Source organism: Pongo abelii, chromosome 19 (assembly GCF_028885655.2).
Source record: "Pongo abelii isolate AG06213 chromosome 19, NHGRI_mPonAbe1-v2.0_pri, whole genome shotgun sequence".
In the NCBI taxonomy this organism is placed as follows: domain Eukaryota; kingdom Metazoa; phylum Chordata; class Mammalia; order Primates; family Hominidae; genus Pongo; species Pongo abelii.
The window spans coordinates 97,679,737-97,705,046 of NC_072004.2; the positions used below are offsets into that span (position 1 = coordinate 97,679,737).

The following is a 25,310-nucleotide window of genomic DNA, read 5'->3' on the forward strand; positions in this document are numbered from 1 at the left end:
CAGGGCTCAGGCCTAGTCCTGGGCAGGGGTTGATCAAAGCGAGTCATCGACTGTTGGAATGACGAGGCCTTCTTCTCACAAAGTAAAAACCCCAAACAGACTCAGCAACTAGATGGCCTTTAGGGCCCAGGCTACTGTGGCCAAAGAGCCCTGGCCGAACACCAACAGCCCGAGAAGAGAGGGGAGAAGAGGGAACAGACGCAGGCGGAGTCCGGGCTGGGGCGGGGTCCTACAACTATGGGGGCCTCTGTGACCTACAGGCAGGCTGCCACGTGGTCCTCCACCCATCCACACCCAGCCACGGCCAGCAAGTCCTGGGAGACCTTCCTGCTGCCTCCTCCCGTCTCCCCAGGGCGCAAGGTCTCCTGAGAGGAGCAGAAAGAACAGGGAAGAGTGACGGCCCGAGGAGGAAGACTGGCCGGGGATGAGTCACTGCCCACGGTGACTGTCTCTCCAGGTCACCTGAGCAAACAGGTGAGGCGCTCAGAGCAACTGAGCCTCCTGTATTCCCCCTTGGGATTCAAAACAGGGACTGCCGGTCACAGCCACCACGTGTGCTGGCGCTGGCAGAGTCTGGCAGGAAGGGGACACGGCCAAAGCCTTCCCGTGAGATGGTGACGAAGGAGGGGGCCTGCCCTGGAGGTGGGGAGCCCTCAACATGCCCCTCAGGAAGGCCCCCCAGGGTGTCCAGGAGCAGAGGCCAAGAGACTTCTTTTGGAGAGAACACACCCCCAAACCAGCTCTCTCTGGAGACTCCTCCCTGCTGTTAGAGCCCACGTCGTATTTCCTCATATGGAAAACGAGGGTCTAAGAGCCAGCTGTGGATTCCTGCCACAGCTCACCATGGAAGGAGACACTGCTCATGGCCACCTTGGGGGCTGGTGGCTACAACGGCCACACCCAGGTGCCGCCAAGGCCGTGTACTGAGAAGCAGCAGCTGGACTCAGGACTGTGACTGCTCAGCCCGCTCAGGACACCTTCACTGCCCACAAAGATCCCAAACCACTAGACACTTTACTTTCTTTAAAACAAAAAGCACTCAGGCCCCTTCCCTAGTCTTTGTCAGCCAGGCGCTGGGGCGAGGCCGTCCAAGTCCAGTCAGCACCCAGCATGGGGAGCACTCTCGGCTCCTGTACCATGGTTCAGGGGCTACAGAGCCAGCCACGCGTCAAGACACGAGGGCACAGGCAGACCCTCCTGGGACCTGCTCACGGTAACTGATGCGCAAGTGCCAGGCTCGTGGGAAGAAGCCAGTTAAACCCTTTCTGTGCTGTGTCTGGAGGTGACAGCAGGGCTGTGCGCACGTAAGGGACCCACTCTCGTGACGCAGCCCAGACCCCTTGAGCCCAATTCATATAACCACAAAGTCAAAATAAGTACGAAGCCAAACTCCCTGCATCTTTGGTCTCTTTGGGAGGAAGTTATACAAAAAGGTCTGTTTCTAGTAAAATTATTAGTGAATTAGAAACGTACAGTAACCCCAATCATTAAAAGACGGCAAGTAGTCAAGAGTGCTCCCCACTCCGGCATGTTCCTGGCTAGCCAGCTACACCCAGCCCCGCTCGCGGCAGCAGGCCTGGCTCCATCCTGTGATCCCAACAAACCCCTCCCCACAAGCCCAGAGCCAGGCTCCAGGGCGTTTCTGAACTGAGTTCCTGCTCATCCGGAAGACCCGTGGGGGATTTGGGCACCCCCCAGGATGCCTGCTGGTGAAACACAGCCCTGCTCCACTAACCCTGCCCCTGTTGGCGAACAACCCAGAAAACTATTTGAAGAAATACGATGGATTCATATGGAGAAAGCTGTTCTGGTTCAAAGAGCACGTTAGCAAACGCAAAAGACAACAGAAGCCAGAGCAAGGAGAGGAGAGGCTGCTGCAGGATGCTGAAGAGGAGGCGGCCGTGGCCAGGCCTGGGCTGCGCAACAGGGTACTTCTCGTCCAAGGGAAGACAGGCGAGGCCGTCAAAAGAAGGGAAGCCTCGTCGCAGGGCATGCCACCAGGGAGGGTCTCACAAGAAGCCCGTGGAGGTCCCTACAGGCTTCCATCCCTGGCCAATGGCAAGAATGAGGAAGAATGAGGAAGGTTCCCTTGGGCCGGGGGCACCCACGATGGGGCGCAAGCAGGCAAGTGGTGTCAGCTGCCTGCGGACGGCTGCGGGCAGCGGGCCACTCAAACAGCAGGAGAAAGCCCCCATGGTTTGCTGGCCTCGGGGACCTAAGACCTGAGACTGGCCACCTGCGACCAGGAGACAAGCCCCATGACGGCCCAGCATGTCTCCCAGGCCCTCCCGAGAAGCCTCATCTGCAACCAAGATGCCACACCCTGGCGAGACTAAAAACTCTCAAAAATGGGGGGAAGAAAGTTAAGAAGAAGCCCTGGAGAAACCACAGCCCGCTCTTGACTCGGACGAGGTAGCCCGAGGCCCAGCGCCCGCCCGGGAGCTCTGCACCTACCTGTGAGGTGGACATGCGAGAGGTATCTTGTCGGCCTGTGAGGTCGGACGAGGAGATGTTGACGGGGGCCCCGCGGTGCAACCGCATACTCACTTTCCGCTCTCTCTCCATGCCCGAGACAGGCCGGGGGGAGGTGTTAGCTGAGGACAGGGAGAGAAACGGAGTGGGCCGCCCCTGTCTGCTGCCTCCCACTCGGGGCTTCCTGTGAGAGGCTGTGGCTGGAGAGGACCCTGTGCTGCCTAGACAGTCAGGACCTGGCTGCGGCCAATGGCCACCAACACTCAGATCTGGCCGGAGGGACACAAAGGGACATGGGAGCGAGGTCGAGGGGCTCACAGGGGAGGAACGTGAGATGTGGGAGGAATCACGCACACCAGCAGGTGCCCGCATTTCTAAAGGCGCCTGAGCAGCCTGGCTCATCCATTCTCAGGAGCATTGCCTGACACAGGGCACTTACAGCATCCACCACCAAGCGCCCTGTTGTCCCCACCAACCCCGAGACACAGGAAGTCACCCCAGAGCCAGCCCCAGAGCGCTAGGAGGGGGGCACTCACCCGTGTGTGAGGTAGGGGTGAGGGGTGTGGGGGGAGCCACTTCCTGCGTCCCCCGCAGGCGGCCGGAGGCTGTGGAAGGGAGGCCGCGGGTAGCCGGGTTCCGCGAGTGTCTCAGCCGCTCCTCTCGGTCCCTGCGCTCCCGCTCAGCATCGTCAGCGGCCCGGCTGGCACCCTGAGGAGGCAGGAGGTGAGGCCGGAATGAAACCAGCTTTGGCAGAAAGCAACCCTAGGTCCTAGGCTGCCCCGGCCACGTGAGAAAATACCTACCAAAGGGCACTGGGACGAGACTGCCTGCGAAACCCCCCACACGCTGCATGTTTCTCCCCATGGGATGCCAGCGTCATCCCCACAAGGGGTCAGAGCCAGGCCTCTCAGCTCCCCCAACAATAGAAAAAACCCCACTCGCCATGGCATCTCCCTGTGGGCTCAGAACTTCCTTAAACTTCAAAATGGGCAGCAGCTGGCCCCCTGCTCATCTGTGAACATGCTCACTGACACGTGCAGGGAGAGGAGAGGGACAGGAACCATTGGAGGCCAAAGACAGGTCCCAAATGGTGACAGCTGGGGAGGAAAGCGGGGTGGGGATGAGAGCGTTTCGTCGGACGAGGAGTCCACTCAGGGTCCAGACCCTGCGGCCTCCAACAGCCTGTGCAGGTGTGGTGGCGCGGCCAGCAGCCGGGTCTGTGCTGCACTATCCAGATGCATGGGGGTGGGGAGGGCAGATTTTAAGCCGAGACAGCAGCCTATGAAAGAGCAGATTCTAACTGCCAATGCTCTGCGGCAGGGGCCTGCAAACTACAGCCCCGGGGCCAAAGCCAGGTGCCACTTCTTCCTGCAAGTACAGCTCATTGGACACAGCCACGTTCACCAGGCAACACACAGCCCGACACGCCTGTGGCTGCAGCACCGTGCGGCCAGCACCGCCCAGACTCCTCATGCTGCCATTTATGGAAAATGCTGGCCTAGCCTGCTTTGAGGGCCAGGTGACTCCAATGCCCCAGGAGGGTCGCTCTGATTCCTCCCAAGGCAGCACAGCCCCAGCAGAGGGACTGATCTGCCCTGCAGAGTGCACCCCTCCCGGCACCTGGGGCCCCGAGGCTCAGGCCTGCCTCGCCTGCCATCTCTCCAGGGCCTCCAAGTATTCCCCACGCTGATGGGCACTTGGCAAGTAAGTGCACCCCTCCCAGCACCTGGAGACCCCGCCCCTCCCTGGCCCCTGCACGACTATTGGACAAGGCCGCTGTTTTTATACCCTCCCAAGAGGCAGTTCTGCTCCTCCATCAGACTGCCGCCTGGAAAGGCTCCAAATTCTATTTAAAACTGACAATAAAACAGTAAGTTTTTAATGAAAGAACACAACAGTTCCACAGGAGCTTCAATTCTGACAGCGGCGTCTGAATAGTAATTCAGCTCAGACATGGACCCAGGGCTGGGCTGCCTGCTTTAGAGGCTCCACGGCAGGCTCACACATCAAGAAAGCCACAGGGAAAACCAGCTCATGACAGGGTCAGTCAGGCTGGACGGGTAGCACCTCACCAGGCCCCAACCCCACTCATCTCGTGGGCACCATGACCATCTGGCACAGTGAATGGGAATGTGCACCCCCAGCCCCCACCCTCTGCCCCCAGGGCATGCTCTGGGCCCTAGCTTCGCTTGGTGACAGGGAGGGAGGGGGCCTCCTGCTGTCCACACCCGGGAATTCCACGGACCCCTCTGCGTTCCCTAATGGCGTCTTACTTCTTGGCACCCCTTTCTGGCAGGGAGACACCCACTCAGTCCAGGTCCTGCCCACTACACACTCGCCCTTCACAACCAGAGACACTCCCTATATGGTACAGCCCCTCAACAAGACGGCCGCCGGCCTCTCACTGACAAGCCATCCCTCACGCACCACACTGAGCGAACGTGCTGGCAGCACAACTTACAAATTTGAGCATGTTCCAGTCGAACACGTAGTCATAAGAGAAGCCCTGGCGATGGAACAGATTCCGGAAAAGCTGCCTCAGGTACGAGTAGTCAGGCTTGTCGTCAAAACGCAAGGAACGGCAGAAATTCAGGTATGTGGCAAATTCAGCTACAAAACAAGAAACTCAAAGCTAACTCACGAAACCCAACTGCGACTCAAAGTGTCCCTGCCAACGTCGCTGTCTACCTCCTGCTGCTGCACACTCAAGGGGAGAAAGACAGATCAAAACACCTGTCAGATTTCTAAGACTCTAAGCCTTAAGAAAGCATTGAAAAGCATTCAAGTCATGGCCGGGCGCTGCGGCTCACGCCTGTAATCCTAGCACTTTGGGAAGCTGAGGAGGGCGGATCACGAGGTCAGGAGATCAAGACCATCCTGGCTAACACAGTGAAACTCCATATCTACTAAAAATAAAAATAAAAAATTAGCAGGACGTGGTGGCGGGCGCCTGTAGTCCCAGCTACTGGGGAGGCTGAGGCAGGAGGATGGTATGAACCTGGGAGGCAGAGCTTCCAGTGAGCCAAGACTGCGCCACTGCACTCCAGCCTGGGTGACAGAGTGAGACTCTGTCTTAAAAAAAAAAAAAAAAAAGAAAAAAAAAGTCATAAAGGACAATTTAGTTTCATTTGAGGTGTGTATCCTGGGTCAATCCTACAAATGCAAAGGAAGTCTCCCGAGCTCCTGGAGAGGGCCAGAGAGGGCAGCCAGTGCAGAGAGAGGCCCCACCACTGCCCATCCATCCCTTTCCAGCCACTTGGGGCCCTGAGGCTCAGGCCTGCCTCGCCTGCCCTCTCTCCAGGGCCTCCAAGTACTCCCCACGCTGATGGGCACTTGGCAAGTAAGTCAAGATTAACAGGAGGGCAGGCTGTTACCTCCATATACAAAAGCACCCCTCTTTCCTGCCACCATCCCTTTGGAAGGCAAGCAACTCTTCTGACAAAACCCAGGCTGAGCTGTCTCAGCACACCCGAGGCGGGCCCGACACACGTGCAACCCCTGTGAGCAGCTCCACTGAGAAGAGGCCTCCAGAGACTTACAAGGGTAGCCTTTACACAGCACTTCGATGGGGGTGGACATTTTCTTCTCGCTAATCCTTTCATATTTCTGTCTCTTGGTGGCGGCCTTCAGCCCCTGCCAGGGGAGAGAGCCCAGGTTGAAGTACATTAGCACGTAGCCCAGAGACTCCAAGTCATCTCTTCGGGATTGTTCTGAAAAGAAAAGGGAAAGGCATGAAGAACGGCACTTGCGTGCTCACGTCAAAGCAAAAGACTCGGCTGGCCCTTCCAGTGAAGACAAGCCTCAGACACACACGCCCGCATCACTCCAGCTGGCACTTCCAGTGGAGACGAACCTCAGACACACATGCCCAGATCACTCTCACCCAGAGCTGCCCCTCATGCCTACTAAGGAAATTCCCGAACACATCACAGGTGACTCAGAAATGTCCCAGCATCTGCCTGCCCCATACACCTGGCAGTCACAAGCCAGCCTGTCTGCTGCAAAGGTCTGATGACACGCTCGCACCCCCAGCTCCCCGAGAAGCTGGCCTCTCCCTGGGCTAAAGCATGGACATGCCCAAAGGCACCCCAGGTCAGTGACCCCACGCCCAGGGGCTCACCAATTCCAAGGTGCGTGTTGATGGAGGCGTACCGCGCCGTCCCCGTGAGGTTCTTGTTCTCACGATAGGGGATGTGCTGGTGGGTGCGTGCGTCCCGGTACTTCTTGGCCAGCCCGAAGTCGATGATGTACACCAGGTTGCCCTTCTTCCCCAGGCCCATGAGGAAGTTGTCTGGCTTCACATCCCGGTGGATGAAGTTCTTTGAATGAATGTATTCGATGCGACTGATCTGCGAGCAGAGCAAGGGCGCGAGATGGCACCCCAGGGCAGTCTCAGGGAGGGACCGCTCAGCTGTGGGACACTACGCCGGTGGCTGTGTTATTCCTGCCCCTCAGCCACGGCAGGGTAATTTAACAATTAGCGAGGGCAACGCCAAACTGACCAAACTGTTCCCCCAGGTGCCTGCAGCAACCCTCCACCCTCCACAGACCTAGGCGCTTTGCCTTCAGCTCCCACAAAACAGAGGGGTGAGGCGACAGACAGGTGACAACCCACCACTAGACATCGGTCTCTCCCAGCAGTGTTCTCTGCACAGACTACACACCAGGATTAGCAGAGAAACTGCATGGAGGTGCTTAGGAATCATGTGTGTTCCTAAGAGACTGAGGGGCCCACTGAATGGAAACGTGCTATGCTGGTACCGAGAGGGTGGCCTCCAAGCCAGTGAGCTGAGCCACCAGAGTCTCGAGAAGCCAGTGAGCTGAGCCACCGGAGCCTCCAAGCCAGTGAGCTGAGGCACCGGAGCCTCGAGAAGCCAGTGAGCTGAGGCACCGGAGCCTCGAGAAGCCAGTGAGCTGAGGCACCGGAGCCTCCAGAAGCCAGTGAGCTGAGGCACCGGAGCCTCCAGAAGCCAGTGAGCTGAGCCACCGGAGCCTCCAGAAGCCAGTGAGCTGAGCCGCCGGAGCCTCGTGAAGCCAGTGCGCTGAGCCGCCGGAGCCTCGAGAAGCCAGTGCGCTGAGCCGCCGGAGCCTCGAGAAGCCAGTGCGCTGAGCCGCCGGAGCCTCGAGAAGCCAGTGCGCTGAGCCGCCGGAGCCTCGAGAAGCCAGTGCGCTGAGCCGCCGGAGCCTCGAGAAGCCAGTGCGCTGAGCCGCCGGAGCCTCGAGAAGCCAGTGCGCTGAGCCGCCGGAGCCTCGAGAAGCCAGTGCGCTGAGCCGCCGGAGCCTCGAGAAGCCAGTGCGCTGAGCCGCCGGAGCCTCGAGAAGCCAGTGCGCTGAGCCGCCGGAGCCTCGAGAAGCCAGTGCGCTGAGCCGCCGGAGCCTCGAGAAGCCAGTGCGCTGAGCCGCCGGAGCCTCGAGAAGCCAGTGCGCTGAGCCGCCGGAGCCTCGAGAAGCCAGTGCGCTGAGCCGCCGGAGCCTCGAGAAGCCAGTGCGCTGAGCCGCCGGAGCCTCGAGAAGCCAGTGCGCTGAGCCGCCGGAGCCTCGAGAAGCCAGTGCGCTGAGCCGCCGGAGCCTCGAGAAGCCAGTGCGCTGAGCCGCCGGAGCCTCGAGAAGCCAGTGCGCTGAGCCGCCGGAGCCTCGAGAAGCCAGTGCGCTGAGCCGCCGGAGCCTCGAGAAGCCAGTGCGCTGAGCCGCCGGAGCCTCCAGAAGCCAGTGCGCTGAGCCGCCGGAGCCTCCAGAAGCCAGTGCGCTGAGCCGCCGGAGCCTCCAGAAGCCAGTGCGCTGAGCCGCCGGAGCCTCCAGAAGCCAGTGAGCTGAGCCGCCGGAGCCTCCAGAAGCCAGTGAGCTGAGCCACTGGAGCCTCAAGGCTGAGGCTCAGCACATTTCCATTTCCTCTGTGAATTAATGGCCATAATAATGGCGAGAACAGCACAAGCGAGTGGCTGATTCTATCAGACAGCAAGTGTGTGCCAACTGTCAGGAAACAGTCCTTACCATTTGGTCAGCAAGCAGCAGGACGGTTTTGAGGCTGAATTTCCTGGAGCAGAAGTTGAAGAGGTCCTCCAGGCTTGGCCCCAGCAGCTCCATCACCATGACGTTGTAGTCCCCCTCTGCCCCGCACCATCTGATGGTGGGGATGCCCACTAGGCGAGGAAATCAGACACAGTATTTCAGTCCAGGCCCTGCCTGAGCTCCACACTAAGTCTGCACTGTGCACACCAAAGGGTCATGGTGACAACCCTGAACGGGGGGAGGGGTGGCGGAGGCAGAAGACCCCGGCAACGCCGCTCCTCAGGGACCCATCCTCGAGATTAGGCCCCATCTGTTAGCAAATGGCCTGAGGCAGACGTTGGATGAGGGCCAAGCAGGCAGGAGCTGTAAGGGGGACAAGGAGGGGATCGAAGCCCCACCTCCCTGATTCCCGCCTTCTAGGGCAGCAGGGCAGGAGACGCAGGAAGCAGCCACGATGCGGGAAAGAAAGAGCTCAGGCAGAAAGGACCAGCAGAGCCTGCCAGAGACGTCACACCGGAGACGGGGGGAGGAGAGAAAGCAGCTACCGTGGGTTAGGTGAGAGAAGAAAATATGTTCAATTACTCTGACGTTGGTAGAAGTATTTGACTGGATAAGAGAAAAGCAAAAGCAATGAAAACTTTTTGGGGATTTACACAGTAACCCAGGCTTGAAATATACAAATCAGGGAAGTGAAAATAAAGACACAATAAATCCAACAGGAAGAATTTAAAGATGGCTGCATAGTATCAGTGCTGAAGGCATAATCAACACTATAAAGGCACACGGGCCAGGTGCAGTGGCTCATGCCTGTAATCCTAGCACTTTGGGAGGCTGAAACGGGAGGACTGCTTGAGCTCAGAAGTTCGAGACCAGCCTGGATAACATAGGAGACCCTTGTCTCTAAAAAAAAATTCTGGAAATTAGGTGGGTGTGGTGGCACGCTTCTGTGGTCCCAGCTACCTGGGAGGCTGAGGCAGGAGGATCACTTGAGCTCAGGAAATGGAGGCTGCAGTGAGCCGTGATGGCACCACTGCTCTCCAGTCTGGGCCACAGAGCAAGACCCTGTCTAAAAAAAAAAAAAAATCCACTTTAGAAAAAATGGGTGAAAGACCTGGACATTTCACCCAAGACGTTACGTATGAAAAGTCAACGACCACAAGATGATGCTGAGAGAGATGGAAAACACATGCTGGTAAAAACGTGCGCAGGAACGCACACCGTAGCCTCATGCCAGAGTCAAATTCAAAAGCTGCAGCAACAGGCGGGTTTCTCAAAATGCCGCCCCTAAAATACGTCCTTTGGTCCTATTTTTTTATTCTCATATCCACAAGAACATGTTTTTTCGATATGTTTTCACAGCACTGGATCCTTAAGTATACACATGACTCTACACACATATGGCTTGTGAACGGCCTGGATAAACCTTTTATGTCCTTCCATGGCAAGACAGATTTTTAGTTTAGTCTTAAAGCAAGTTTTGGTACCATTAAGGAAATTCAATTCATTTAAAAAACTGTTTCATTATTTTATTGTTTTGAGGCTAGGTCTCGCTGTCACCCAGGCTGGAGTGCAGTGGCGCCATCTTGGTTCACGGCAACCTCCACCTCCTGGGTTCAAGCAATTCTCCTGCCTCAGCCTCCTGAGTAGGTTGGACTACAGGTGGGCGCCACCATGCCCAGCTCATTTTACTGGCCACATGTATCTCCTCTCCTCTGAAGGGATGTATTTCTTTTTTGGCTAAGTTTTTCTATCATGGTATCTTTTTCCTATTTATAGTAGTTCTTTATAACTTCTAGATACTAAATCATTGCAGGTTTTTTTGTGAGGCAAGTATCTCTCAGTTAATGGCACGCTTTTTATTTTCTTCCGGAGTTTCTTGATGAAAAGACTTTTCATGAATATGAATGCCTCAATCTTTTCCTTTATGAGTGCTTTCGGTACCTTACATTAAAAAAGTTTCTGCCCTCAGCGTCAAAAAGACATGGTATTGGTTTTTTTTTTAAAGTGTAAAAGTTACTTCTACTTCTAACAAAAACAGTAATAGAGGCCTGATTCGCCCTCACACCTTAAGAAACTAAAGGAAAAAACAAAACACACAGCCTCACACATCACAGGGTGGTTTCCACAACGCTGGGCCCGGCCAATGACTGACAGCCATGCCAGCCAATGACAGCCGTGCCTGAGGGCGGGAAGGAGCCGTGAGAGGGCGCCCTGGGCTGCCCCCTGCACTGCTGGGAGCATAAGCACAAACGCCAGACTGAACAGATCCATGGAACCCAACCTCATCCCAGAAGAGAGCTGAGGAGGAGCCTGCAGAACGTGGAAGAGCACAGCATGCGTGACATTCTCAATGTCCGGCATCCGAAGTGGAAAACAAACCTGGAGTAAGAGGTCAACTGAATGAACCCGGATGTTCAAATCAGCAGAGAAAGCCATGAAACGTTACTATAGATTTCGACTGTATTCCACCTTCGAAAAGTTTTTTAACTGGCCAGGCTCAGGCCTATAATCCCAGCACGTTGGAGGTGGAAGTGGGAGATCACTTAAGTCCAAGTTTGAGACCAGAAAGAAACATAGTGAGACCCCCGTCTCTACAAAAAAATTTTAAAAATTAGCTAGGCATGGTGCTGTGTGCCTACAGTCCCAGCTACTCGGGAGGCTAAGGAGGGAGGATGGCTTAGGCCCAGGAAGTGGAGACTGCAGTGAGCCATGATTGCACCACTGCACTCCAGCCTGGGTGACAGAATGAGACTGTCTCAAAAAAAAAAAAGTTAAAGGCATGAGGCATATACATATATATGTGTATTTATGTTTCGGTCTTTTATACGTATGTATATATTTATATAAAAAACATAAATGTATATATAAACCTGAAAATATGTATGAGAGAGATATATATACGCAAATACATATCTACTTTCAGATTTTGGAACAGTTGCATTCTGCATCACAGTTGAGCATCCCTAATCTGAAAATCCAAACGCCCCCATTAGCATCTCCTTTGAGCATCATGTTAAGCACTCATAAAGTTTCTGATTTTGGGTGTTTCAGATACTCAACCTTATTACGGATTTGTGAATTCTTTTCTCTCTCTAGATGCAGCATTATGGATTCCCAAATTCCCTTTCTCCACTCCAATGAGTCACAGTTCCTTCTTCTTAATACTCATTTTGAAGTTTTCACTGTCCCAAATTTAGGCAACAGATCACCTTTCAAGCTTTTTTCCGTACCTTCACAACAAATGCCTGTCGTTCTTTTCTTTCTGCCACGTGTTCCAGATTCACCTTCCTTCTTCCTGCCCCAGCCCTGGAATCAGCTGCTTCTCCAAGCACTCAGGACTCCTCTTAACAGAGAGCGATAAATACTTAGAAACCCCTGAGGCCCGGTGTGCTCAGTGTTCTAGGCTGTCCTCCTTCTAAGCCCTTCTCGTGGCCAGAACTACACAAAGTTTCATCGCGACAGCTTTATAGTAAGTGCTGGTGTTTGCAGGGCAAACGGCCCTCTTCTTCACAAGTGTTTTAATTAATCCTGGACTTGCACTCTTCTCAGTGAATTCTAGTCACCTTGTCAGGAAAGAGAAGTGGCTGGATGTCAATGGGAACGTCACTGAATGTTAAGAGCAACTTTGGGAGACCTGACACCTGGCATCTTCCTTTCTCTGAACATAGAGGAGAATTAGGCAAATCTTCCTTAATGTCCTTCAATAAAGTTTATATATTTTCTGCATACAGATCTTATCTGCCTTAAAATTTATCCCTAAATACCTTTTTGCTACTGTAAGCAGTATTTTTTAAATTACATTTTGTAACCAATTAAATTGTTGGTTTAACAAAATGAATTGATTTTATATTTTGATCTTAAATTTGCTAAACTCTCTAATCTGTTCTGAGATCCCTATGTAGGAAATTACATCACATCATATGCCAGTAACAGCAGCTTTATTTCTGCCTTTTTCACCCTCTGCCCTGCTGAAAACAGTGTTGTGAGGCTGAGGATGGTGTGGGTTACACAAAACTTGGCTGCACTGCAGGGGGGAATGGAAATATGCATAACCACCTTGGAAAAATCGATACGTATCAATATGCGGACGTCTGCGTTATCTTGCAGAACTGGACATTTGCACGTACCAAGCAACAGCCACTGCACCTTCAGATGTAGGTGCTGGCACGTGTGCCCCAGACACATGGACAAGATGTGCACAAAAGCACTGTCCCTAAGAGCAAATGCTAGAAGCTCCCCAGGGCTCAACACAGAATCAGTAAGAGGAAGCTACTTTATACAGCTATGTAGACGATCAAACAATGAAAATCAATTACCTAGAGCTGCAATCGATGGGGAAGAATCTCAGGAATACCCTGGGTCAAAGAAAGGTACAGAATACAGACCGCATCGCATAACACTAAAACTTTCATGTATTCAAAAGACTATGTGGCATGGACTCATGATCCATCTGAACTGATGGTGTACCGACTGATGTGACTGATGGTGTACTGACTGATGGTGTACCAACTGATGTGACTGATGGTGTACCGACTGATGTGACTGATGGTGTACTGACTGATGGTGTACCAACTGATGTGACTGATGGTGTACCGACTGATGTGACTGATGGTGTACCAACTGATGTGACTGATGGTGTACCGACTGATGTGACTGATGGTGTACTGACTGATGTGACTGATGGTGTACTGACTGATGGTGTACCGACTGATGTGACTGATGGCGTACTGACTGATGGTGTACTGACTGATGGTGTACCAACTGATGTGACTGATGGTGTACCGACTGATGTGACTGATGGTGTACTGACTGATGTGACTGATGGCGTACCGACTGATGTGACTGATGGTGTACTGACTGATGTGACTGATGGTGTACCGACTGATGTGACTGATGGCGTACTGACTGATGTGACTGATGGCGTACCGACTGATGTGACTGATGGTGTACTGACTGATGTGACTGATGGTGTACCGACTGATGTGACTGATGGTGTACTGACTGATGTGACTGATGGCGTACTGACTGATGTGACTGATGGTGTACTGACTGATGTGACTGATGGTGTACTGACTGATGGTGTACCAACTGATGTGACTGATGGTGTACTGACTGATGTGACTAATGGCGTACTGACTGATGTGACTGATGGTGTACTGACTGATGTGACTGATGGTGTACCGACTGATGTGACTGATGGTGTACTGACTGATGTGACTGATGGTGTACCGACTGATGTGACTGATGGTGTACTGACTGATGTGACTGATGGTGTACCAACTGATGTGACTGATGGTGTACTGACTGATGTGACTGATGGCGTACTGACTGATGTGACTGATGGTGTACTGACTGATGTGACTGATGGTGTACTGACTGATGGTGTACCAACTGATGTGACTGATGGTGTACTGACTGATGTGACTAATGGCGTACTGACTGATGGTGTACTGACTGATGTGACTGATGGTGTACTGACTGATGTGACTGATGGTGTACCGACTGATGTGACTGATGGTGTACTGACTGATGTGACTGATGGCGTACTGACTGATGTGACTGATGGTGTACTGACTGATGTGACTGATGGTGTACCGACTGATGTGACTAATGGCGTACTGACTGATGTGACTGATGGCGTACTGACTGATGGTGTACTGACTGATGGTGTACTGACTGATGTGACTGATGGTGTACTGACTGATGGTGTACTCATGGTATACTGACTGATCGTGTACTGACTGATGTGACTGATGGTGTACTGATGGTGTACCGACTGATGTGACTGATGATGTATTTACTGACACCATCTTTCTTTCTTTAACAGGGGTCCTGCTGTCACCCAGGCTGGAGGGCAGTGGCACCATCACAGCTCACTGCAGCCTTAACCTCCCGAACTCAAGCCATCCTCCTGCCTCAGCCTCCAGAAGAGCTGAGACTACAGGTGTAAGCCACTGCACCTGGCCTGTTTCTTTTTCCTCCCTACCCCCCAAATGTCTCAGCAGAACCACCCCTTTTGTTAGCTGTAAGTAACAATGTGCCCCGTCATCCATGGCATTAGAGAATGGATAAAATACAGTAAAAGCAACATGCTCTTGCCTCTCAATGCACTTGTGCTCAATGGACTTACTGCTACTGGTGTTTTTGCAGGAACAAGTGAAGCCAATGGGTTTGAAAAGAGAACCAAGGCTGCCTGTGCCCAAGTGTGCCAGTCATTCAGGGCCACCCCGCCACCCTGCCCAGGCGCTGTCACGGTGGGAAGCAGCTACTCATGCTGCTATTTGTCGTCTCAACCCTTTTTCCTCATGGTGCCCAAAGGTAGCTAAACATATGTGTGGGGATAAAAAACGGGGGGACAAGGCCAGATACATGAAGACATGCTCCACTCTGATCTGTGAAAAGTTTCAATATAAATGTGGGGACTGAGCATTAATGCAAATAGAAATTTTCATGAAGTTTTCAGCAATTCAACCCTAAAATGATTTATATAACTAAAATGTTTCTAGATAATTTCATTATTTGGATTTTGAAAAAAGTTTCTTGTAGGATGACAAAGAAACAAAAACTTACAAACAGGTGAGCGAGGGCCTGGCACAGACATGGGGCTGGGTGGGCGAATGGGCTCCACAGGGAGTGTTCCCTCTCAGGTGGGCAGGGCAGGGTCCTGGTTGTTGATTTTAATGTCCTTGATACCGTACATGTTACATACATTCTTTGGTGTTGTACAATATTTCACAATAAAAAGATGATGGCAGACAGTCGCCCACCCTCAGCCGCAGAACCTTCTCCCACTGGCCCGGGTTCTACACACGCACTCCCCTCTTCCCTCCCCCAAACCATGCCTACCATCTCAGCCTTGACCAAAAGAAGCTGTGAACTAAGTAAATGTCCTTTGCTGAGGGGTTCCCCAAGGAGGGAGTGAGCTAAAGCTGCTTTTGGGGGATGTTAGGATTGGAAAGAGCAGTTACAACTGTCCCCAGGTTTTGCCCACCAGTCCAGCTGGTTTTGATAAAAACTAGATGTCTATCCAAGTCTTCCACCAACATAGCTACTTTTAGTTTCTTTCTACTATTTCAGGTATTGAATCTATTGTCCCAACCAGATTTGGGACAGGTGGGGGCATCTGCGGCACATTCCTGACAGCTGAAGGCCACATAGGGTGGCCGCCATTTCCTTCTCTGGGAGCAGACAGCTGCTTCAGCAGTAGCCTAGGGGGCTAGAACGCCCAAGTTCAAGTCTGTCCTCTGTGAAGTTACACAGCCTTCTAAACCCAGTTTCCTCATTTGCAACGTAAGGCTGAAGACCTCAGTACCCACTGCCCAGGGCTGCTATGGGCAGTGACCGGTGTGTTTTTAGGGCTCATTCTTCCCAAGCTGCAGAGAACAGAATGCACTCGCCGTGGAGCTTTCTCCTGGAAGGCAGCCTCCATCAAGCAAATGTAAAGATCAGAACCTGGCACCACTACTTGACTCTCACGTGCAAGGAAAGAAAACCACAATGAGTGGTGCTTGCTGCCCCTTTTTTCAGAGATAGCAGGACAATCTGGACCACCCATAACAGGACAATCTGCACAAGAGGACAATCTGCATCACCCATAGCAGACACTGCACAAGAACGGCAGCAGCAAAATCTGGTGGCTTCTGGATGAAACAATTTCTTCCCATTATTTGTCAACTCCCCGGTTTAGTCTCAAAGTGAATTCAAGAACCACCACCAGAATTAGGCCTTTTGCCTTCCTGGACATCATTTGTTTTCTAAAATGCAGATCTTTAGATCTTTACAGTATCCGGACGGGCGCGGTGGCTCACGCCTATAATCCCAGCACTTTGGGAGGCCAAGGTGGGCAGATCACCTGAGATCAGGAGTTCAAAACCAGCCTGGCCAACGTGGTGAAACCCTGTCTCTACTGAAAATACAAAAATTAGCCAGGCAAGGTGGCTCATGCCTGTAATCCCAGCTACTCCAGAGGCTGAGGCAGGAGAATGGCCTGAACCTAGGAGGTGGAGGTTGCAGTGGGCCAAGATTGCGCCATTGCACTCCAGCCTGGACAACGGAGTGAGACTCTGTCTCCAAAAAACAAAACAAAAACAAAAACAAAAACCTTGACAGTAGCCACCAGGTGTGTGTGTATTTAACACAGAAGACCTGACCTACGTTTTGGAATGGTCAGGGACATGGCAATGCGCTCGAAGCCCAGATGGGAGAAAATCCATTTCTGAAATCCTATTTGGTTTCCAGGATCGTAGAGAAGGTGCAGGGGCAGGAACAGGAAGGTGCTTCTTTACCCTCTTAAGCCAGCGGCCACAGGTGAAGCAACTTTGCCTGCCAGGGGCCCTCAGCACTGTCTGAATAAAGTTTTGAGTATCACAGCTGGGAGCAGGGGTGCTGCCAACATCTACCATGCAGAGAATGCACCACTACAAACGGCACCAGTGCCGGGTGGAGAAGTCCTGTCGGGAACCACACAGCTACTTTTTGGTTCAGGGTTGGCTTCCCCAGTGACCATCCCGGGCTTCTAAGGACTGGCTTTCTTCCCTTTGCCCTTGTGTACCTCTGGCTTGCAAGTTCTCCTGGAGACATCTCTCGTAAAAACTTAAGGTGTTTTTAAGCTCACAGGTTTTACTTGACCCCAGCACCAGGCTCCCGTGGGGCAAGGCCACACCCCGCACCACCCTGCTCTATTGGCTCGTCACACCTTCAAGGCAATGCAGGCTCCAGGCCCTTGAGAAGCCAGTCCACCACCAAGGGCCACCAGACAGGCTCCCAGGGCGGAGTCTCTGCTGAGCCTTCCCTGGGTTGGTGATGGGGTTTTTCATTCCTGTGGCCTCCTCTGGTCATGTGAGGCCCGTGATGGGACACACTGGATGCCCCTCTCTGTAACGGGTTCCCCAGGACCACAGGTGCTGCCAAAGATATTTTGTGTCACATAAACCTAGAAATGTCGGTTTCTTGTAGTAGCACAGATTACGGTGCTTGTGCTGAGAAAAGATATCAAAGAATCAAATCAACAGTCCTCCCTTTCCCGTGACAAAAGGGCTAACAGAGGCCCTGAACAGGTTTTCCTTTGGCCAGTTGCCCAAGGGGACTCACCCAACCATCCACCTACAAATGTACCGTGGAGGCTTCTGACTGGGAGGGTTCCACAGACGTGGCACAGCCACTCTTCAGACAAAAAGCCCTGTTCCCAAAGAGGGCTCCTGCCAGACCGAAGCTCTGCTGCTGAGACGCGCGCTTCATGGCTCTGAAATCCCCGCAGAGAATACCCTCCTGCTCCATCAGCCGAACTGTTTGAAAGTCCAGGGAACTCGCAAGAGCTGGACTCTGAGGTCAGGACGGGAGCGCTCTGCTCCATACCTGGCCCACCGTGGAACACCAGGTACCTAAGGCCCTGGGCTGAGGGCTCGCAGAACTGGGACAGTAACTGAGCTGGAAGAGGTCATGATGGTCGCCAAGTTCAAAACCTTTGTTTTGCTCAGGAGAAAACGAGCCCAGAGAGTGTGAAGGGACTTCCCCCAAGCTATAAGCAAAGCATGCGAAGGAGCAGAGGCCTCACCCAGGGATCACACATCAGGAAGGCCCCACTGTGCAACACACGTGCCACTGGCAACAGCTCCAGTGACCACTGAGGGACACACGACACCATGGGGGGCATGCATTGAAATTCACACAAACTCTTTTTTTTTTTTCCTGAGACAGAGTCTCGCTCTTTCATCCAGGCTGGACTGCAGTGGCGCTATCTGGGCTCACTGCAAGCTCCACCTCCCGGGTTCACGCCATTCTCCTGCCTCAGCCTCCCGAGTAGCTGGGACTACAGACACCTGCCACCACGACTGGCTAATTTTTTTTGTATTTTTAGTAGAGATGGGGTTTCACCGTGTTAGCCAGGATGGTCTCGAGCTCCTGACCTCGTGATCTGCCCGCCTCGGCCTCCCAAAGTGTTGGGATTACAGGCGTGAGCCACCGCATCCGGCCTATTCACACAAACTCTTGATTTCAGACACCATGACCCGACATGAAGCAAAATTTAAATAAAAGGCCAAGATGGCATAAGATGTTTCTTATCTTTTTTTTTTTTTTGGGGGGGGGACAGGGTCTCACTCTGTCGCCCAGGCTGGAGTACAGTGGTGCGATCTCGGCTCACCACAACCTCCGCCTCCCAGGCTCAGGCGATTCTCCTGTCTCAGCCTCCCAAACAGCTGGGATTACAGGTGCACGCCACCACACTCGGCTAATTTTTGTATTTTTAGTAGAGATGGGCTTTCACTACGTTGGCCAGGCTAGTCTCAAACTGCTGACCTCAAATGATCCACCCGTCTTGGCCTCCCAAAGTGCTGGGATTCCAGGCGTGAGCCACCATGCCCGGCCCATAAGATGTTTCTTTGTGTTGAGAGAGGGTCTCTGGACCCGAGACTCTCTGAAGGAAGCTGTGACCGCTTCGTCAGGGTGTGGGGAACACTTCCCTCCCTTTTGCCCAGAACCAGTTTTGGGTTTATTTTAACCAGCGATGCTGAGTTGCTGTTCTCCCTTATCAAACAGAACCCTGGTGTTCCTCTGTGACTGGTAAAGGACCTACCTCCTCCCTGCATCATCTTGTAGATTTTGCTCTCAATGTGGAGCTGAGGGTGTTTGGTTTTGACACATTCAAGCTTGATGGCAACCTCTTCTCCTGCAGCAATGTCCGTACCTTGGCAAAGAAAGAAAACCACAACAGGAATTACCTGGTGTCCACCAAATAACCCAACATGCTGGAGAAATGACAAGCACTATGTGAGTTTTCCATGAAGGACCAAGTGAGGGATGCGTTCTCCTTCCTAGCATAGTAAGGCGGGCTAATCGGCTGACACATCTCTGGCGGAAGTTATCCTTATTCCCATTTTCACAACAGGATGAATTTGAACTGCACAGAAAGTTTATGTGGTTTCCATCACCTGCCTACCAGTCTCCGGGTGCTGCAGCTCCCTCTCCACAGTGGCCCTTCTGGTCTGCATCCTCCCATCAGCCCTGCCCAGGGCTCCTGCACTTGCCTGCCCCAGACAGCCTGTGGTGGAGCTCCACGGTGCCATTCCCTTTTCTCCACGCTGCCTGATAGGCCTCCAAGGGGGTGGTTTGAGTTTCCCCCTGAGCAAGGGCTAGGTTTTTACCCAATAGCCACAGCCCCAGTCCACCCAGGCCTGGCATTGCAGGCAGCGGGAGTCATCTCTAGCCAACCTATTGCAGGCAAACACCCTCCACCAGGTGGAGGGAGGCCCTTCTCCCTTCCTGGGGACACAAAGCCAGAAGAATCGCCTGTTTTCAACGCCCTAAACGTACCACCTACCAACACGCACCGGTCGCACATCTTTCATCAGTCTATGGCTAAAACCAATGACATGTCTAATACCATGACGATCGGACTGTGAGTTTGGAGGCAAAATTATACTTTTTATCTAGAAATGTTCCATCTCTGCTTTACTCCAATAAATGACAAATGTGACAACCACCATCCCTCTCAGGTTCACCCACAAGTGCTCCTGAGTTTGAATCTGGCCCAAAGCCTTCCCCAAATCCACTGCATGAGGCATCCAAGGAGCTTTAACCGAACAGGAGAGAAAAAAGCTGCACACAGCACATACCCAGCTCTCTCCTCTTCCCTCACGGGTCCCTTCAGAGTATAAGACACTGGAATCGGCCGGGCGCGGTGGCTCACGCCTGTAATCCCAGCACTTTGGGAGGCCAAGGCGGGCGGATCACAAGGTCAGGAGATTGAGATCATCCTGGCTAACACGGTGAATCCCTGTCTCTACTAAAAATACAAAAAATTAGCTGGGCATGGTGGTGGCTACTTGGGAGCCTGAGGCAGGAGAATGGCATGAACCCAGGAGGCGGAGCTTGCAGTGAGCCGAGATCACGCCACTGCACTCCAACCTGGGTGACAGAGCGAGACTCCGTCTCAAAAAAAAAGGACACTGGAATCCTTCCCAACAGCGTGGCTATGTGCAAAAGAATTCACACTAGCTTCAGCAGCCCAGACAGAGCCCTGGGAGACTTCTCTCCCTGAGAGACTGTGGTGCTGGGCAAAGCGACCTGGCTAGTTCTTAGTGACTCAGTTTCTCTTGTCAATGGAGATCAGTGGTGAGGTCTGACGTCTGTTTCATGAGAGTTGTGGAGATGAATGGGTTAACAGTTTCTCTTACAGCTCTTTAAGATAAGATTCCCTGATGAAAAGCAGAGTAAGGTCAAGTGAGCACTACAACAGTCTGCTGATATCCACACACGTCCACTGAACACCCAGGAAGCCCCTCGTCTGCCCAGATGGTGGCATGAGATGTGCCACTTCCAGCCTGGGCCCCAAACCCCTTGCCACTGTTGCGTTCCACAGGAATCGCCACCATCGGGTCACCGCCAGTGACCATTCTAGATTTAAGAACGTCACTTACTATCAACAGAGACTCTTCAGAGTACTCGAGGTAACAAATTTTGTTCTTCCTGCCTATAGTTGGGACAGTCTATCCAATTACAAAAGAAATGACTTCATCCAAAAATGTACTGTGCAAATGAAAAACGAACTCTGAGTTCCTCTAAGGACCTGGACTCTGAACTCAACTCGCCAGCCGGGAGGGAGGGTGACTCATCCCACTAGTTACGTCAGCAGCTCCCTGCACCCCCAAGCAGGCGCAGTGCAGCCTCGGACAGCACCGCCTCCCTCGCCAGCTGGCAGCCCAGTGACCCCATGGCCTGGGGCCGATGGCTTGGGGCCACACAGTCTGCTGACTAGCATCTCTCACTCCACTTCTCTGTAGCTGATAAAGCTATGTCTGCCAGTCACACCTGCAGCACTGACTGTCGTGGGGCAAAAGTCATCACCAGCCGCTCTGGCACACAACACGAATCACACCCTATCATGGGGCCGGGACCTCTCGCTGTGCAAGCACACAGAGCCAGCCCTCCTGTGGAACCGACACCAAGGTCGCCCCGAGTCTCTACAGGGGAGCAGCTGGATGCAGGCCCTGTACACAGATGTGAGGATAGCAACTCTCTGGGGCGTGCAGCAGGGACCTCGTCACCTGCTAGGCAGAAGCATCAAGCAACAGAACACCAAGGTCTGTGCATTCCAAGGGCACCACCTGCCTCGAGGTCGCTGAGCACTGCTCAGACCCCCTGGCCTGCAGCCCTGTCCCACCTCGCCCACCGGGGGCACCCCCACACTCTACCAGCCGTGCTGCTCAAAGTCAGGTCCTCAAGCTGCCATCAGTCCACAAGGCAGCACGGAGGCGCTGAGTAACTGTGGAGGCAGTCTGGCATCGCTGCAGCATTTTGACCTTATACACAAGTTTTGGTGTGCAACAGGTTGAAAAGTACAAGCCTGGTTCTTCACCACAGGTTAAATCTGAGAAGCACTACTAAAAGGGGAATGAGAATTTGAAAGACCCTGAGCCCTGGGTGTCAGATTCAAAACAAACCAAAACCTGGTGACACGCAGATCACCAGGTTGTCTGGGTTGTCTGTTTATACAAAGGACATTCTATCAACAAAACAACCACGACTCTTCCCTGCAGCTCAACAATCCTGGTCTGCTGTGAGCTAGGGCTTTCCTCAGTCCATGTTTGGGTATCAGTTAATGTTAGTCCTACAAAAACAAAATTATGTCCCTCAAGTTCAGCAGCCAAAAGCAGATGGTGGCTGGCTGTGGTGGTTCACGCCTGTAATCCCAGCAATTTGGGAGGCTGAGGCTGATGGATCACTTGAGGTCAGGCATTCGAGACCAGCCTGGCCCACATGGTGAAACCCCGTCTCTACTATAAATACAAAAAAATTAGCCAGGCATGCTGGTGTGCGCCTGTAACCCCAGCTACTCAGGAGGTTGAGGCAGAAGAACTGCTTGAACCTAGGAGGCAGGGGTTGCAGTGAGCTGAGATCGTGCCACTGCACCCCAGCCTGGGCAACAGAATGATACTTTGTCTTAAAAAAAAAAAAAAGCAGATGGTGAATTAAGTGAACCTAACCAGAGTGTGGGCCTGTCCTGGCACAGGAGGGTAATTCTGAATTACCAGCCTAGATGCTGGCAACTCCCATTAAGAATTGTCTTGTCAACAAAAAAACAGGGAGACGCCTTGAGCAGCAGGACAAAGGTCACCTCGCAGGGGAGCGGTCAGCAGTACCACGACTTCTCATTACAGATGCTTGAGTTAAGCAGAGTCCAAGGTCAGCAGAGGCCACAGCCCTAACACTGCAGTGAGGAGACCCCGGAAGCTACAGCAAGCACAGGTGGTCGCTCTCCTCTCACGGCTGGTCAGCATCTCGGGGCCCTACTGTGCGCCAGGCACCCTGCAGGCTGCCTCCTCAGAAATCAGTCAGTGAGGGGAAAAACGTGTGCTTCAGAGATGAAGCAGTTAGCTCCCAAAAGATGCTTGTGCACATTATGAAGTCAGTCCATCCAGGTAACAGGTGGACAAATGGAGGCCCTGACAAGCTGATGGTGCGATGGGATCAAGTACATGCCAACAGATGCATCTGTCCAGCCCACCAGCCAGGTAATCCAGTCCTGCCACTAACCTCCAGAACACACTACGGGCGAGAACAGAGGCAGGACCAGCTGGGCTCTCACTGCCTCTCTGCATGGGCCCCCTGCAGGGTGAACACAGCAGGCCTCTCCCTCTAGCCTGGCCCAGCTGAACACTCTTCTTTCCCCAGACACCCCTGTGGTTCTGGGGCTGGGAACAACTCATGGTCCACATTAAGGACACTGGCTGTTTTCAAATGTTATCAAGTTTATTTTCAGTGGTACTCTGCCAGCCTAAGTGAAAGAACTTCTGGTTTATGGCCACACCACATAGACACCGATGCGGAGGGCGGCACAGGGCCGGGGCCAGGTCACACAACAGGCTGCCAAGGTGTGCGCTCCACAGGTGTGTGAGGGCTGTGCCACCTCCCAACCTGCCCTCCTGAAGGGCCTTGCGGATCTGGCAATCTCAGACTGAAGACAGATTGTTCTTTTTGGGGTCCCACTTTCCAAAGCCGGGGCATTCAAGAAATAGCCCCAAAATACTGCCCCCTTTGAAGGGGCAATTTTGGAAGACGATAACCTGGCGGGGCCCTGCAGTGAGCACCTGCCCTCCAACTGTCACAGCAGGGTCGGGGCAGGCAGGCCCACACCACGCTTCTAGCCCACAGGCACTCCACTGAAGCACAGCCTTCCCCCTTCCTGGTCTCAAACATCTTAAAGCACAGAAAGTTCCCGGGAGAAAAACAAAAACCCAAAAGCCAGGATCAAAGCAAGGTGAACCCCACCTGGAGGATACCAAAGTGACAACAGTAGGAATGGTCTTAACGATACTCATATTAGAATACACACGACACACAGAGGTCAAGATGAAGACCTAGTTCCTTGATTTATGTGTAACTGGCTGCCCAAACAAAACTATGGTGGGGATGACCGATCCATCTCATGGTCTTCAGATCAGCCATCTTTGACTCTAACTGCCATTCTGCTCAGACCCACGCTTCTTCCAAACTGCCTTACTCCAGCTAACGTGACCACCTTGCCTTTCCTCGGTGGGGTTGTCTGAAAGGACCACAGTGTAGGCGAGGAGCCAATGCTGATGGAAAAAAAAAAAAAAATCAGCTGTGCCCAACCCCACTCAAGTACCTGGACGTGTATGGGTGGCTGTCTGGGACGGCTTTCTGGGGGCTCCAACCCCAGGGTGTCAGAGCCACAGCCGCCCGCAATCCCGTATCCAGCATGACTGTATGCCCAGCGCGAGGTGAGGCCTGGAGGGTGGAACGATGAGGAGACAGCCTTCCACCCTCCACCTCTGGCATTACTTGGTGACAACCACACCAAAATTTGTCTGAATCAATCTTTGGAAAGCACAAAGTTGTTTGACAAGGTCTCAGAGGAGAGAACAGATAGTTTCAAAGTACTTCTTATTTATTTATTTATTTTTGAGACAGTCTCACTCCGTCGCCCAGGCTGCAGTGCAGTGGTGTGATCTTGGCTCACTGCAACCTCCACCTCCCAAGTTCAAGCAATTCTCGTGCCTCAGCCTCCCAAGTAGCTGGAATTACAGGCAGCCCCCAACACGCCTGGCCAATTTTTGTATTTTTAGTAGAGACGAGGTTTCACCACGTTGGCCAGGCTGGTCTCCTGACCTCAAGTGATCCGCCCGCCTCAGCTTCCCAAAGTGCTGGGATTACAGGCGTGAGCCACCGCGCCTGGCCCAAAATACTCCTTTTTGATGCCTGCCAAAGGTGGTTAATGGACTGGCTTTGCAGTGTAACTCAGATCCTGGGGTTAAAACTTTCGCCAAAATCTATTGTTCTATAAATAAGCCAAACGACTTCCACTGACCAAGCACTCTGACTTCCCAAACACTGCCAAGAACACATCCAGCTGACCACCTGGTATAAATGTTTAATAGTCAAACCTAAATGTCTAAAGCCTGCTTACTCAGCAGGCCACTAAGGCATATGTACAGGTTCAAAAGCAACAATACGGCATGTGACAGGGTTACCTGGCAGGTGAACCAGGCACCGAAAGTATGGGCCACCCATATGTGTGGATTCATCCTAATGCTGCCAGCCCACCGGGTCCTGAGTCCTCTCTCTGGTGACAAGTGGGAAGGGTGTGAGAACTGGTGACTGTCCACATGTGGCTTCATCTAAAAGGTATGACCAGAGGCGTTACTGACATCCCAGGGGATTCTTGACCCTGGCTGACAGGTGCTCCAGTTAAAACACAGCCCAAAGCTAGGGCTGCTGGAACAGAAAACAGTTCCCCTCCAAGGTCTGCAGCAGCCCCTCTGGAGGCACACCACCTCAGACTACATATCCTCAAATTCAGGGGATCTTGG

At 52.9% G+C, this 25,310-nt stretch overlaps 1 protein-coding gene across 5 annotated transcripts in view; it reads right to left on the reverse strand.

Annotated features, from left to right (window-relative positions):
- CSNK1D (casein kinase 1 delta) overlaps positions 1 to 25,310 on the reverse strand; it is a 34,338-nt gene that overhangs the window by 7,321 nt on the left and 1,707 nt on the right. For 3 of the 5 annotated variants that reach the window (XM_054535139.2, NM_001131871.1, XM_024234163.3), the window contains 7 exon segments: positions 19,055 to 19,165; positions 8,464 to 8,612; positions 6,593 to 6,821; positions 6,012 to 6,182; positions 4,934 to 5,082; positions 3,009 to 3,180; positions 2,455 to 2,594 (listed from right to left, as the gene is read on the reverse strand). In XM_054535139.2, the coding sequence (XP_054391114.2) occupies positions 2,455 to 2,594; positions 3,009 to 3,180; positions 4,934 to 5,082; positions 6,012 to 6,182; positions 6,593 to 6,821; positions 8,464 to 8,612; positions 19,055 to 19,165 (1,121 nt within the window). 5 annotated transcript variants of the gene reach the window in all.